Here is a 16,711-nt window from a genome sequence, read left to right as displayed (position 1 = left end):
GTGCTGCTTCATAACCGCCAATGTATTTTATTCTAAACGCCCCGACAAAACAAAATGACAAGTCAAAACAAAATGACTGTTTGTGTGTAACTAACCATCTAGCAGTGCGGCCTCAGGTTAAAGACTTACATGCTCTAAAGACATTGCTTTGTTTCAAGTAATTGTGCTGTTTTCGGTGTTTAGAATTAGGTGTGCATCCAGCTAAAGTTTGTTATGAGATGCATTAACTATTTGGCGGTACGAAGTTCGCCGGGCCAGCTAGTAGAAAATATAAATAGAATTGAACTTGGTGTCTTTGTGGGTAATATTTACAACATTTTAATAGTACCTGCAGATGTATCTCTTTTCTGTATAGTAAGAAAAATGAAAGAAAAATATCACTTGAAAATGGCATCAATGTTGAAACATGTTGTGATGAAATAATTCAAAAAGGGTACTGAGATTTTTTACTTTTCTTTCTGCAGATGTATTTATTTTGTGAATAAAGATTTATTCGATTTGACAAACCTTGAGGTGGCGTATATAAATGAGACCCGCATAATGATTGGCCATCGGGTTATTGGGAGATATTTCCAATGCCTTTGCGATAGCTTCCACTGCCACATCCAAGCATCGATATGGTTCAGGCAGTTTCACCATTCCAAAAGCACTGCGGCAAAGGATGTGTGAATCGTTCTGGTTTAAACGAATCAGTTTTCTGAAAAAAGTTAAGAATCATTAACAGTATAAATCACTAATATTTAATTTCTTTTTCAAGGAAGAGTCCGTGTGAGGTTCATTGAAAATATTCCTCCCATGATTTACAATGGGACTATTCATACTCGATCGATCGAGCTGAGTAAACTCATATTTTCACTCAACTGATCCTGACCTGTGGAAATCCCACTTTTTTTGTTCAATTTTGGTTGTAGTATATCTTGGCGTTCTTGCACTACTTTTAGGGCCGGTTTCTGAGCTCGGGATTTAGCTAAGTCCTAGACTTTAAACAGCTGGAGTCAGAAAATTGGCTTTCCAAAACGGGGCGTAGTCGCAGCTTTTATAACAGTAGTTGTAGTTTTTATTTTCTCATTTCTATAATTGGAAACGTCTTTCCTTGACGAAATCAGACATTCCTAAATAATTCAAAATAGCTGAAACTTTACACTATTTTCTCTTTATTTTATTTTGTGTTCAATTTTCTAGTTTTTCGAAATTTAATTCAAACGTGACTATGACAATGACTGCGACTACGCCCCGTTTTGGAAAACCAATTTTCTGACTCCAGCTGTTTAAAGTCTAGGACTTAGCTAAATCCCGAGCTCGGAAACCTGCCCTTAGTATTTTAGGGGACTCCGCATAAGAAGTTATCCTATACTATTAAATCCTATACTATCCTATACTAGCAGCTTCTGTTTAGATGTTTATATATCTGTATGTGACCGTATCTCGAAAACGGCTCCAACGATTCTCACGAAATTTGGAACAAAGTAGGTTTATGATATGAAAATTCGATTTCACTAGGTCTCAACCCTGGGATAACTCGCTTAAGGACATTGAATGGATAAATATGTCCTTGGAAAAACATCTGGAAATTTGGTCGTCTGTCGATACCGTAATGGAAGTGAGTGAGCGAGTGCATGTGTGGGTTATTCCTCAGCTGATCTCAAGAGAAGAATAATTCAGCAAAAAAACTCATTTTTGTTTATTTCTCTTTTTTTTAGAAAACATGTTTACTCCAGAAATTCCAAAATAGTAACTAGATGCTGTTAGTGTAGAATAGTACATAGTATATTAACAAATATTGTATAACATTCTAAATCGAATTCATAGTATATCTATTTGTAATTGATGATGTGTTTGTTTTTTGAAGTGTGAATAAATTGTTATTTTGATGAGTGATAGTAGCTCAACCTAGATTTTGATTTGGACTGTAGTATAAATTTGAAAAGGGACAGTTTTGGGCATAGCCTGTTGTGCCTCCTCATATAACTGTAAAAATAATTGTACGACTGAGAAAATGAATAAATAAATATAAACCATAAATTCAATCTTTCGATACAAATTTTCTATGCTTTTACACTCCAGAGCGAAGCTCGGTCCCCCGATATAAGAAGTTATGGTTTCTAATAATCGTTCTCCCACTGATCGATTGTCGGCCGTCACCCACAATATTGTCCTCTGATTGGCTGATTAGCAACAACAGCTGATTCTCAGCCAATCGGAGGGTGATTCTGAGTGTCGGCCGACAATCAGTCATCATTCATACACATCCATACAACATTATTCATTAACCATAGTACATTAACCATAAACATTTTTTACAATTCAGAGATAGATATAGTTCCAGGATAACAAACCAATGATAAATGATAAAAATGTTAACCAGCCTCATTTCGTAAAATTCCTAAGGGTTGATTTGGACCAATATATTTCATGGGATTGTTATACTGGGTAGCTCTGTGGGAGGATTGCTTCTGAAATTTTTGCACTCCGACAAATTAGAAGATCAAATGATACCAAAATGACAATGGCAGTCTACCACTCACCAATAATGTCACACATCCGCTATGCCATTGTCGTGTGGGGTGGGTCCTGCCAGAATTTGGAGTTTTCAAGCTAAAAAAGGGATGTGAGGGCAATTAAAGGTATTATAACTACAGGGTCCTGTAGAGATCACTTTATAGAACTAGGCATACTAACTGTTCCCTCTATTTATTGACCGAGCGAAGTGAGGTCTTAGATTCTAGTCGACGGTTTTGCATTTCTCTTTATGTTCCGCATTTACGGCGAAAAGCAGCAATTTTCATGAAATTTGACAGGTATGTTCCTTTTTGAATTTTGCGTCGACTTATATAAAGTTTTTAAAATTTTGTACTTTAAGGAAAAGGAGTCTCCTTTGAACGCCAATAGTCCCGTAAAAATCAGACTAAAGAATTATTCATCATAAATCAGCTGTCGAGTGGATTATTAATTGCATGCCATGACGCATGCAATTCAATAATTATCTCAATGTAACTTGATAAAAAATCAGCTGTCGTGTGGACTATTAATTGCAAGCAATGAGGCATGCAATATTGATAACTCAAAGTAGCTTATTATTTTCTCCCGACTTTTCTCTGCTTTCAACTCGCAGAGTCGGTAAGCTCTTGATGATAGTAACATAGTTGTTTTCAACAAGTTATTAGCATTTTAATGCTAATAATTATAATTAATATTGATTATTATTGTCGATACAAAAACCCAAACAGCCATTAGTTTTTTACACACCGATATCTCGCCGACACGTCAGTACAGGACATACTTCACTCAGATGGAGGCTGTGGTTTTTAACTGCGCGAGATGTACTGTTCACAGAACTACTAGTTATTTAAACTCACTGATTTGAAGTATACTATTCCCTATGATCGTACTTGGACATACTGAGAATATAAATTATATCAGCACCCCAGAGTAAACTATGTCAAGTCAATTTGAGTAAATTTTATGTGCAGCATCATGTTTGTGGAATTTTCATGCATGTTATTCTTGTCATATTGAATATTATAGCTATACTTTATTATATTATAGACAAATACTAGTATATATAAGGTTATTATGCAAGTTAAAAGAAAGACTATGTCTAGGAATGCTGATACACATATATAGGCCTACACAATACAAGAAATAAAGGAGCCCTTAGGATCACCACTTGATGCATGCTGTTTGTGAATTTTCTCATTTTGAAGGTGTTCATTCCAGATATTAGCAGTTTTGAACACTTTATCATGGAACTTACCTTTTCGAATTTATACACATTCGAAAGCCTATGAAATGGAGAAGTTTTTGTAATATTGAAACCACTATAATTACCCGGAGAAAAATCGAGAAAAACTGTTTGAAATTTGACTTTGAATTTGAAGAATATCATTTTTTCAAGTTTAAGCCCTAATAAAAAACTACAAAATATCTAACAACAAATAAAATTACATTGATCTTGTTTGAAATATTTTTCTCTTTCCAACAATACCCTTAAAATTGAAATTCGACTAGTAGTTTTCGAGTTATTGAGTATTTAATGACCGGAAGTAGGCATATTCTGAAAATATCGAAAAATCGATATATCTCGAAAACTAAGGTCGATAGGAAAAATGTTTACTGAACATTTTTTGTCGGAAATGTCGAGTAGAATCTATGGTCAACGGCTGTTATAACCTTGGTGGGACACCCTGTATATGGGTCTTAAATTTATTAGAAATCTCCCTACTAATTTGAAAAATGATTATGATGTCCATGCTTTTGAGAAGTTGAAGAGCTTATTGATGGTTGGAGTGTTTTATACCACGGCAGAGTTTGTATGTAGAGAGGGTTCCTTTGTGTGATTTTCTTCTCATTTTTTGTGTTCCGTATGTGTTATAAGTTTTGACAATTCCTATACTCTGATAAGAGCCTCTAAGAAGCTATTGAAAAACTATGTATTCCAAATTAAGGTTTGAAGCAGTTTTAGGCAAATGCCTGTTGTTTTTACCTGAATTATATTTGCATATGAATAAATAACTAAATAGAACAAACAAATAAACCAAGAAAATAGTACTAGGAGTTTTAAAAGAGTATTAGAAGTTTTAACACTTACTGGTACAAATTAGATGCTTCTCCATTCAGACTATCCACACGCATTTTCCTTGGATCGGAGTGCGACATTTTCCTGGGGTTTTCATTGCGATAGTCATTGAAAAGTTTGCTGGCTTTTTCGCGGGTGATCTGAGCAATGTACATCATGTAAGTTGGATTATCGCTGCGCAATTCGTATGCTCGGCGACAAAATTTCTCCTCGTCTTCTGGTATCGACAGAAATGGAAATTTGAAACGACGTATTCTTCCTGCAAAAATTTGAAACTCTGTTTACAAAAATAGAAAATTGCAGGTTAATCTATCCTATTATATTAAGCGAACAATTTCTGTATTTATATATCTGGTTATTTTTATATCTGGTTATTTTTATATCTGGTTATTTTTATATCTGGTTATTTTTATATCTGGTTATTTTTATATCTGGTTATTTTTATATCTGGTTATTTTTATATCTGGTTATTTTTATATCTGGCTATTTTTCTATCTGGTTATTTATGTTTTACGGATCTCGAAAACGGCTCTAACGATTTTCACGAATTTTAGAACATAGTAGGTTTATAATATAAAGTTTCGATTGCACTAGGTCTCATTCTTTGGAAAACTCGCTGAACGACATTAAAAAGATAATTCATCCTTGGAAAACAGATGATAATTTCGTCGTCTCTCAATAACAGAAGATGCGTGTGCCTGTGTGGGAGAGAGACAGAATTATTTCCAGCTGTGTAATCGTAATCAATCAGCAAGACATTTTATCTAGCTGGACAATTTAATAGATTTGATCAACATAATCTGATTTGTTGACATGACATGATAATCCTCCTAAACTATAGTATATCATAATTTTCAAAGTTGATCATTATTTGACGATTTCAAGTGATTAGTGAGTGTTATTTTGATATGCAATTGTATATAATCTAAATTATATTTTTTTTGTTTTCAAATGTTTGAACAGAAAATTGAACCTGAATTCAAGTGTATGCAATATAACCTACTTTCTGGACCATTTATAGTGTATATAAATCAAAATTCGGGGAAGAAACAGTTTTGGGCTGTGCCTGTTAGTCCTTCCCCAATCATTTTAAAGAAGTGTGTTCGGTTTATCAAAAGTCAATAAATAAATAACGAGCGAAGCTCGGTGCCCCGATATTATAATATAATGAAGGAAAGAATTGGCTCATACACGTACGGGATAGAAAATTAAAGAATGATGCATCATCACGTCTAAACTGCTGGACTGATTAACTTGAAATTATGCATATTGATTCTTAATTTACCGATGCTTATAGACCTATTTTAAATTCTTCAATATTTCAGTAGGTCTAGTTTTCAGTTTGTCAAGTTTTCAATTAGACCCTTACAGAGCACAGTTACCTGCTAGTAATAATAATGCCGAGGTGACCTGGCTGATTCAGGTCTGGTGTCAGAGTTTTCAGGTCGCACCTGATCAATTTCTTTTTGCAGGTTGAGGTTGATTCATTTCCTATATTGTGAGATTCAGGTAATAAAGTCAGCACCTGATTAACATTGGTTTGCTATACTTGTCTATCATCAAACAACGCAGATTGCTCTATCCTTTTCTACCTCCGGAACGTTGCCAAATCGTTTTCAGGCTATGAAGAAATATCATGAAGTACTGAACCAGAATATGAAATCTCAATTGTGAAAATTTATTTTGAATCATGAAAGGAAGAAATATTTTCTAGATGATTTGAGAGAAAGTGAGTACAACACGTTTTAATGGCAGCATTTTAAATTGAATAACAATTAATTGGTGTAGCTATCCTTGTCTATCATTTAGCAAAGCAGATAGCGCTATCCATCTTTGATCCAGATAAGTTCCTAGGAGCTTAAGAACACTACTAGTGCTTGAAAAGATCCATTTTAAATCTGAGACCAATTTTATAATTTGTTAGTAATACTTTATTCTCTCTCTATTCAAATAAAAAAACTATTACATTCAAAAAAGCAAATACAATATTGTTTTATTTCTAACTTGTGTTCCGTATAGGCTTCCCTATGTGGGGACACTTGAATATGTATAATAAAATAGTAATATAAAATAAAGAACATAAATGAATATAATATAATATTGAAATAAATCAATACCGGTAGGCTATGTCAATTTGGTATCATTCTTGCACACTTTCACACGCACACACATATACAAAACTTAATAATGACGAAACCTATAAACCTATAATGACGAACCCATTATCTTTGCTTGTGAGGAAATGCCAGTCAGGCATCATGGGGTCCCTGTTTCGAGCTTCATTAATGAATTCAAGCGCCTTATGGAATCCATTTATTCCATACTCCATGTATGCACACGCTTTCATGCCAAAGATACCGGATCTCTCCTTATCAGTCATTTCACTGCAGATAGGTAGGCTTTCAAGGATCTGAAATGATTTTAAAGGATAAATTTTTGTAGTAGAATACAGTACTGAAATGTAGTAATGAGCTGCATCTGAACTGATAAAAATGTATAATATCTATCATTTAGAGAGACAGTTTAATTTAGTTTATTCTCTGCCACAGTCGATTGACTGGGGAATTGTCAAACATTGTACATTTGCATGATATGAGAATACTGTACAAGAAACTCATCAAAATCATATTTAAGTCTATACTCTGTTAAAATTTCAATCATGATTAAATTCCGCGAGAACCAATAAGAGAAGGTTTTTCTGAGAAGGAGGGTTCTTCGGTTGGCTCTCATGGCATTTAATCAGGATCAAAAGTTAACATTCTTTTGAGCAATCGAGTGTATGAATGTTGATCATTGTGAGAGAAAATAGAAATAATTTTACTTTGTACAACTGGAATTACAGCATTTCAGTGCGTTTTAGCATAGAGAAACTATAGCGTAAGTAGATATCCCATGGTATAGGGCGTTTATGTCGCAACTTTTACTGTTATCTCAAGCCGATTACTGTTGATTATTGTCGAATTTTACTGTTTTGTTGGGGTGAGAGTGTGTGAACGGCACAATATGAGAAACTACCAGTGTCACACAGCTTCACGGGAAAGACTTACATGAACTAGCGGCTTGAGATAACAGTAAAAGTTGCGACATAAACGCCCTATATCATGGGATATCTACTTAAGCTATTGTCTCTCTATGGTTTTAATAACACAAAAATTGATTTATTTATATCATTTCATTCACTGACCTCCTACAAAAGGGGTGTATGGATTTGTCAAGGTTATACAACAAGAAAATGTGTGCTATCTATCCTCTTAAACCTCCAACTTGAGGTTTGTAATATTCATTGAACTCTGAATATGAACTAACATACACTGAATATGCACCAATTGAAAGCAGCTCCCTTCTCAATTGAATTCTAAATTTCCTCCCTGATAATTATTTCAAGTGGGATGGCAACAGGTTGTACATTCGAATACCTGAGCTCCGTACACCTCGTTCATACATGCTACTCCGGTGCGCATCCTCTCTCAAGTTGTTTCTGTATCTGGTCGAGTATCCATGAAATGCTTCACCTGTGTTAAATTCGTGAACATGTTTTTTGATGAAGCAGATTGTTTCAAAAATATATATGCTGGGGAGTGGAAGAATTTCAAGATCCCTGAAGTAGGGCCGACAACTTGTTGGTATTGATTCCCCAATCATCACCCTCAAGGCCCACTTCTGCAATCTGAACACCTCCAACACACCACTAGAATTTCCCCAGAAAATAATTCCGTAGGTTAGGAGTGAGTGGAACAGAGAGAAATAAACGCTTTTAAGAGCTGTCGAATCCAGGTTAGCTTTTAGGTTCCTCAGAACAAAAATAATTTGTCATTTGAAATATTGATTAGAACACAATAAACCTTATTCAGATTAACCACATTTTAATAGATCACTGGACATCCATAAATTTTTATGAGATCCAGATTAACCACATTTTTGATAGATCACTGGACATCCATAATTTTTATGAGAAAGCTTATCGAATTCCAATATTTTTTAAAATTATAATATCTATTAGCTATGTGTAAGGGCTGAAACATGGAGGATCGGCGAAGGAAGAGGGTATCAGAAAAGGTTGAAAAGTAATGCATTTATCTAAATTTATTTGCTTCCTCCTACCCTAACTTCACCGCTCCACTATGTCCTGGCACATTTAAATACATGCATTACTTTTGATCACTCTCAGCTACCTTCTCTGATACCCTCTACCTTCACTTAGTTTCGACTCGATCGGCTTTTGTCTGTTTGTTTGTTTGTACCGCAGTTACAGTCGCAGTTCTTGTCCGATTTGGATGAAATTTGGTATACAAGTTCTTTGAAACAAGGCGCAGAAACGTATGTGTAACGATTTTTGATAAGACCTCCGGTTTTAATATAAAATGTGCTGTATTGAATGAATGGTATCGTTGGAATGCTATCGATAGAGGACAAGAGTTGTCAGCGGTGAACCTTGAAACGTCTGAGCCGCTCCAAATCATACTGTATTTATTAATTGAAGAAAACTTTTCACTTGATTGCACCCATTTCTTCTTCCCTTTTCAACACGATATTTCCCTGTTTCATAGATGAATAGTTTCTAGACCTACCGAACCGGCCGGAGACATCACAGCTTAGTTAGCTCTTGTTTTCGTTTTAGTATGAGATCGGAAAACGACTTGTGAGCATAAACATTCTGCATAGGCATAACAAGCCGCCATAACATTGAATCCACTTTTCATGAAAAACATTATTAGCAACCTCCTGTCATTGTCACCAACAAACCCATGTTATTTAGAATCATTTCCGTCTCACTATCGTCTGTGAGACGATTCATAGTCTAAATTGCCTACTGCATATTCCATTCTTCTGTCAGTTGACCGATTTCTTATAATTAATTGTTAGAAAATTTGTAATATTGTAAATATGTGGACGATATGATGGTACCTCCTTGAGAGACATTTATAAGTCCGGTGTCCCTGGAAACAATGTCTTTAGCACTTTCAATGGAGAAAATAATAAATGACATGGATAAATCTTCACAATATACTGTACTTTCTTAATGGCCCTTCTCATTAGTTTGAAAGTTGTAGGCTATTCATGAGCGAGGTCTACTGTTCGCAGAACTACTAGTTAGATCGAGAGAGAGTTGTATTCATGAGCGAGGTCTACTGTTCGCAGAACTACTAGTTAGATCGAGAGAGAGTTGTATTCATGAGCGAGGTCTACTGTTCGCAGAACTACTAGTATAGTTGAAGTATTGTAGATTGGAAGTTATTGTGAAGTAAATGGTTGGAGTATTAGAATAATTAAGAAACTGATACCACAGAGAAAAGATAGCATAAGAAGATATCCCATGGTAGAGAGCGTTTATGTTCCAAATTTCACTTCCAACTCAAGCCGATAGTCTACTACCACTTTTTCGTGAAGCTATGTGACGCTGGTAGTCTATCATACTGTGCCGTTCTTACACTCTCACCCGGCCAAAATATTAATTATACACATTATTTGACAGTAAGGAACAATGCAGAAGTCAATACCATCTTGCAAAAGAAAGATATAGCCTAGTAAAATATATAACGTCTAGAAGGATTAGCTGGCTGGGCCATGTACAACGAATGGACCAAAACAGAACACAGAAACAGATGATTGTTAGACGAATGGAAGGAACCAGGAGAAGAGGTCGCCCCAAAACCCTCTGGCTTCAAGAAGTGGAGAAAGATCTGGCGTGCTTGGGGGGTGAGAAACTGGAGGAGGCGAGCAAGTGATAGAGATGATTGGAGGCGAATTGTTGAGGAGGCCAAGGTCCACGTAGGGCTGTAGCGCTTAGTAAGTAAGAAAATAAGTTGACATTAATTGACCGAGCGAAGTGAGGTCTAAGATTCAAGTCGACGGTTTGGCATATCTCTTAATGTTTAAATGTTTATAGGTTGCGCATTTACGGCGAAACGCGGTAATAGATTTTCATGAAATTTGACAGGTATGTTCCTTTTTAAATTGCGCGTCGACGTATATACAAGGTTTTTGGAAATTTTTCATTTCAAGGATAATATAAAAGGAAAAGGAGCCTCCTTCATACGCCAATATTTGAGTAAAAATCAGACTATAGAATTATTCATCATAAATCAGCTGTTGAGTGGATTATAAATTGCATGCCATGACGCATGCAATTCAATATCTCAATGTAATTTGGTAAAAACCAGCTGCTGTGTAGACTATCAATTGCATGCCTCATTGAATGCAATTTTATATAAATTACATGCCATGACGCATACAATTCAATATCTCAATGAAACTTGGTAAAAAACCAGCTGATGTGTAGACTATCAATTGCATGCCTCATTGAATGCAATTTTATGCACTATTAAATGAACTATTGATTCCGTACAATAACGCATACAATTAATAATTAAAATAGCATAGTATTGTCTCTCGAACTTTCTCTGCTTTGAACTCGGGCTGTCCTGTTGCCAGTATAAGTCTTGAAGGAGATTAGCTTTTGATGTTAGCATTTTTGATACACCAACCCTGATGTTAGCATTTTTGATACACCAACCCCAACAGCCATTAGCCGTTTTTACGCCGATGTCTCGTCGACACGACATACAGACAGGATTTACTCTGATGGACAGTATAAGAGGAGGCTGCGGTTTATAACTGCGCGAGGTCTACTGTTCACAGAACTACTAGTTGGCTTGAGTTAACAAAAAATTGGCTTGAAATTTGGAACATGAACGATCTATATTATTACTCAATCAAAATAGTCATTGAAAATGATATCATGGGATATATTCTTATGCTATATTTTCTCCATGCTATCACTAACCTCTTTTGCTTCGTTGAAGAGTTCACATTTGTACAGAGCATAGGCCTTACACCCCATCACCATGTACTCCATTGCTTTGAAAATGGTTACGAACAGATATTCCTGGCAATTACTATTCTTGTGGTCTTTCAACAACTGCTCACAGTCCCCGTATCTTTTGCAATCCAGCGCTCTTGTCATATTTCATCAACTCTTGCGCTATTATCAGCTGCAGATTCAAACTGAAATCATACCGACATAGCACAAATTACATGAAATGAATTCTATAAGAGATTATTTTTAAGAACGAGAAGAGATAGGAACATAGATAGGTGCAATGTGTGAGAATGTAATAGGAGAATGAATGAATACTCTACTGTGTTGCAAATCCATACTATTTTCGACTATTGTAATACAACTTGATTTTAGAAACACTATTCATTATTTGTTTATTACAATACCTATTACTAGTAGTTCTGTGAACAGTAGACCTCACGCAGTATCCTCATCCACAAGTACCTGATGTCAACTGTTTTAAATGTTAAAAAAACTCAGTTCACGTTTGAATTTGTATTCCAAATGATATAATTCATCCAGTTCCGTGATGATCTTTCTATCTGATGAAAATTATTTTTTTAGAATCAAAAATATTATAATTTCTCCAGCATTATTTAGTTCATTTGTTTATTTTCATTCACCCATTAAATTAGTTTTTTCGAATGTGAGAATATTGATACTGATGGGCACGCATAATAATACAATGACTGCAAAACAAAATATTGAAACCAAAGATCTTAAAGCTGCGATTAGACAAAATTTATTCAAAAAATGTTAATAACTCAATCCTTATAGATTATATTAGATTGAACATAACTTATCATACACATGATGAACATATGTGTTTGTCAACTTTCATTCAATCTAATAGAATCTATAAGGATTAAGTTATAACCATTTTGTTAATAACCTTGGTGTAAACTCAGCTTAAAGATGCATACCTCTTTAATGTATTTGATTGAAACTATAGACCTTATACAAATACAGTAAAAGACTGGCTTCTCCACACATCTGTGTAATCACTTGTCAGCTGATTTATGATGAATAATTCTATAGTCTGATTTTTACTCTAATATTGGCGTATGAAGGAGGCTCCTTATTCCTTTTATATTATCCTTGAAATGCAAAATTTCTAAAAACCTTGTATATACGTCGACGCGCAATTTAAAAAGGAACATACCTGTCAAATTTCACGAAAATCTATTACCGCGTTTCGCCGTAAATGCACAACATAAAACATATAAACATTAAGAGAAATGCCAAACCGTCGACTTGAATCTTAGACCTCACTTCGTTCGGTCAACAAAAAGTAACATTACACATATTCAAGCTCTTTCGAGCAAATCTCTTCAAAGTAGGCCAGCTCAGCCAAGATAATGAATCTCAACAACTGAAAACTTTTGAATCTCTTTTCTAGCCAAGATCCATCCATCCATATCCGTGTCCCGTTCCAGCTAGTGCCGGGTCTGGGTATGAACAATGCCTCTCCATCTTTCTCGGTCTTCCCACCATCTCGACCTAGCCAAGATAATGAAAAAAAATCATTGAAACCTTTAAATATCTTCAAATAAGGAAACTTACTTTAAAAATTTGAAATCGGTGTGCTCGACTAGTTCTTCAATCTTTTCGTTGAGTCTAGAAACAACCGCCTCTGGAGTCTCACTTTGAGGAGCCAACTGCATCAAGTCCCAATTGAAATGAATGTCCAACAGCTTCACTTTTGTCTCCACCAATGAATCATTCTTGACTGGATTCATTTCATTCATTAGTTTTCTGATATCGTCATCCAGCTGGTGAGTAGCCATTTTACTAGATGAAAAACGGATCACGGTCTATCGCCTGGTTGTTACTTTCCCAAGAGCTTCTGAAAAAGAAAAGCGAATGTATTGCTTCTGAAGAACTTGGAAGTCGTCGCAATGAAATTATCAAATTAGCTCTTTGCAGGACCAACGCGAATGTAGATGAGCTTGCCACCAGGCCGAGTTTTTATGCATATGATCCTAGAGGGAGCCATAATTGGATGTGCCTTTCCAGAGGCTGAGTAGGACACGAACTGGCCTTGCCCACCTATCTACAAGACTTTTCAACAAGCTTCTAATAGCAGCAAGAGACCTGTCGACCAGGCGATTTCAGGGCGCTTAGGAGATTGCTAGTTGAGACCCCATTGTATTCTATCATTCAGGGCAAAGTTAAAGTGCTGGCTTAAAGAAAACCTTTCTATGGGTTACATGAGTTGTTCGAAGTCACAGTGACCATGCCATCTTGAAAACTCAAGTTTATAGTCATTATTTACTTCAAGAAAAGTTTATTCTTATATTTTTTGACACAACTAACCGACTCCGCTGGTCTTGGTGAAGAATAAGTGTTTTCAGAGTGTATCAGCATAGAGAAACGATACCATAAGTAGATATCCCATGGTATAGGGCGTTTATGTCGCAAGTTTTACTGTTATCCCAAGCCGATAGTTCACATAGTTCTTTCCTTTGCAGCTGTGTGACGCTGGTAGTCTCTCAAATTGTGCCTTTCATACACTATCACTCCAACAAAACAGTGAAAATTGACAATAATCGACATTAATCGACTTGAGATAACAGTAAAAGTTGCGACATAAATTCCCTATACCATGGGATATCTACTTACGCTATTGTTTCTCTATGGTATCAGTGAGTTATTTACGTTGGACAACACGCTGGTGAGTTTATATTATTGACTTTTTTGTTGTGACTGCTTTCTTTAGATTTTTTACGTGACCTTGTGGTTTTTGTGATCACATTGTGAACCTGAAATACTAAATGGCATTACATTGCAATGTGGTCAGAGAAGTTGATCCCTAGTTGTTTGGTACAGGGGGAGACGGAGCAAGAAGGAAGCCAACTGCCGATGTGTAACTGCTGCATTCCTAATTTATAATAAAATTACCACATAATACATAGGCAATCTCTTGCTAGGCTAAATGTGATATTTTAACAGACCAGGACATCTTGATGAGAGCTGTAAAATATTTGCAATTTTTAGATGTTTGACTAAGTTGAAAAATATGGTGTGGCGCACTCACACAACTTTCCTTACCGTTATGAAAATTGATCAACTGACGCTAGTGTTCACGCGCATCTCAAGTCTACTATTCAAAGATCTGAGCCAGCTGGTGACAGGACAATATAGCTGGACACACGAGGTCTGCTATCTCTTCATAATGAATGATTTAATAGAATCAACAGTTTGCAATAAATTAAATAATCACATTTTCTCAAATTTCCGGCTTATTTTCAATTTTAGGTGAAAATGTTACTGGTCATTAATTGTAGAGAATTTCATGCTCAATCCTTTTCTTGAATTTTTTTGTTTAAATTGTATCTGAAGACTGATAATTGGGAATCTAAAATCAAACTTTGCATAGATGGGGCGGAGCTCCTGAAATTTTTACAGATATGGGACTTGTGGCAGTTAATATAGCTGATCAATGACTATTTTAGGTATACATTTGATCAAAATCGTTGGAGCCATTTTCGAGAAAATCGCGAAAACCCTGTTTTTGACAAAAATCTTGCCATTTTAGCCGCCATCTTGAATTGGATTTGATCGAAATTGATTGTGTCGGATCCTTATATTGTAAGGACCTTAAGTTCCAAATTTCAAGTCATTCCGTTAATTGGAATACGAGATATCGTGTTCACAGATGCACATACACTCATGCACACACACACACCCCAATACCCAAAAACCACTTTTTTGGACTCAGGGGAGCTTGAAACGTATAGAAATTGGGGTACCTTAATTTTTTTTTTTGGAAAGCAATACTTTCCTTACCTATGTTAATAGGGCAAGAAAAGTAAAAAGCGTGAATGAGTGTCTATTTTTAGTTAACACGTACATCAACCCCTACGACAAGGACCAAGTCAGGTCCACTAGAGACACAGTCAATCCAGATCTCTAATAATGACGAATGATGAAAGTATAACTCAAATAACTGGCAACAACTCAACTGTTATTGCTATACAATTGGCGTCTTGATGCTGTGGAAGGGGTAAATTGGTCAAGGGATCAACTCGTGAGACCGCGATTGTACAACATATTTTTTGGACCGCGATTGTACAACATATTTTTTGGACCGCGATTGTACAACATATTTTTTGGACCGCGATTGTACAACATATTTTTTGTAGTTTGATGTCAGTAAGGGAATTACTATTTTTCTGGTCGTAAATACAAAAAACTGGAGGAGTAAAGTAGATCTACATTCTAAAAACTAAACACTTTTTGCTGAGCTGAGCTTTGAAAACAAATGAATGTTACTTTTTAACTTAAGGTATCTTGAAGGTTAGGAGATTTTTGGGAAGGTCCCAACTAATGCAAAACCCGAAGAAACCTAGTTGGAAACTTTCCATATGGATCTCCTCACAAACAAGAGATCATAAAGTTGAAGAATTGAGAGCAGCAAAAAAAGTTCAGTTTTCAGAATGTGGATCTACATTACTCCCCAGGTTTGTTGAATTTATGACCAGAGAAATAGTAATTGCCTTATGGGTTTACGACTGCTGTTTCAGCTAGGACTTATAATACCGGTAGTGAAGTGTGAATCATGATGTCATAAATTTGAGATGGCCCCCTATTCTTACATGATAACTGCTAAAAGTTCATAGTGAGCAGACATATAACACTTCATAAAAGTTTACATCCACATTTACTACGTTTGTTAGACGATACTTTCAGAGAAAAAATACAATTTTGACAAAAGAATGAGCTAAAATGAATTTTTAGGTTAGGATAAATTATTTTAAATGTTATTTTGTAATTACAATATGTAGGTAGCGAATTGGAATTTAAGCTTATTTTAATAAATTTATGTATAAAAACTGATATAATTATCAATTATTTTCTGTATTATACAATTTGAAATGAAAACCACCAACTTCTTATAAAGGTATTATAACCTGACCATTGTCAAGTGGAAAGCGACTAAAAAAGTGTTGAAGTACAGAAATAAAAGAAGATAAGAATATAATAATAATATTGTTTGATGAATATAACAAGACGAGTGCTGAGTCTTGAAAACTGACCCAAAGGGTTGTAGGTAACTTTAAGCTAAAACATAATTATAGTACATTACATTTGAACATGATGCCGAACGCCACGACACACAAACTCATTTGAATTTGGCGCTTATCAGTATCTCCTGAATCATCTAGTCTAAATAGAATAATTTCAAAACAGAATTCATGAATTTAGTGAATTATTGACTTCTGAATCAATTTTATCACAAAAACTGGAAGAAAAACAATCGGGATAATATTCCATAATGAATCTTCAATATTCAT

At 35.3% G+C, this 16,711-nt stretch overlaps 1 protein-coding gene across 3 annotated transcripts; it reads right to left on the bottom strand.

The window, feature by feature from the left end:
• Positions 1-464: 464 nt before the first annotated feature.
• LOC120349463 lies at positions 465-16,533 on the bottom strand. Of its 3 annotated transcripts, none has more exons than XM_039419672.1 (6): positions 16,504-16,533; positions 12,978-13,260; positions 11,361-11,581; positions 6,796-6,986; positions 4,589-4,835; positions 465-697 (listed from the first exon to the last, which is right to left on the bottom strand). In XM_039419672.1, the coding sequence occupies exons 4-6, from the start codon at positions 6,797-6,799 to the stop codon at positions 490-492; spliced, it is 459 nt and encodes a 152-aa protein (XP_039275606.1). In that variant the 5' UTR covers positions 6,800-6,986; positions 11,361-11,581; positions 12,978-13,260; positions 16,504-16,533; the 3' UTR covers positions 465-489. The 3 variants fall into 3 exon arrangements, with proteins under 3 accessions (XP_039275606.1, XP_039275605.1, XP_039275607.1); XM_039419671.1 differs by having other exon boundaries at positions 16,454-16,523; XM_039419673.1 differs by having other exon boundaries at positions 12,978-13,257; positions 16,454-16,515.
• Positions 16,534-16,711: the final 178 nt, after the last annotated feature.

Source organism: Nilaparvata lugens, chromosome 1, assembly GCF_014356525.2.
Source record: "Nilaparvata lugens isolate BPH chromosome 1, ASM1435652v1, whole genome shotgun sequence".
Classification (NCBI taxonomy): domain Eukaryota; kingdom Metazoa; phylum Arthropoda; class Insecta; order Hemiptera; family Delphacidae; genus Nilaparvata; species Nilaparvata lugens.
The sequence above is the reverse complement of the archived record's forward strand: the minus strand, read 5'-3'. Positions and strand labels throughout refer to the sequence as shown.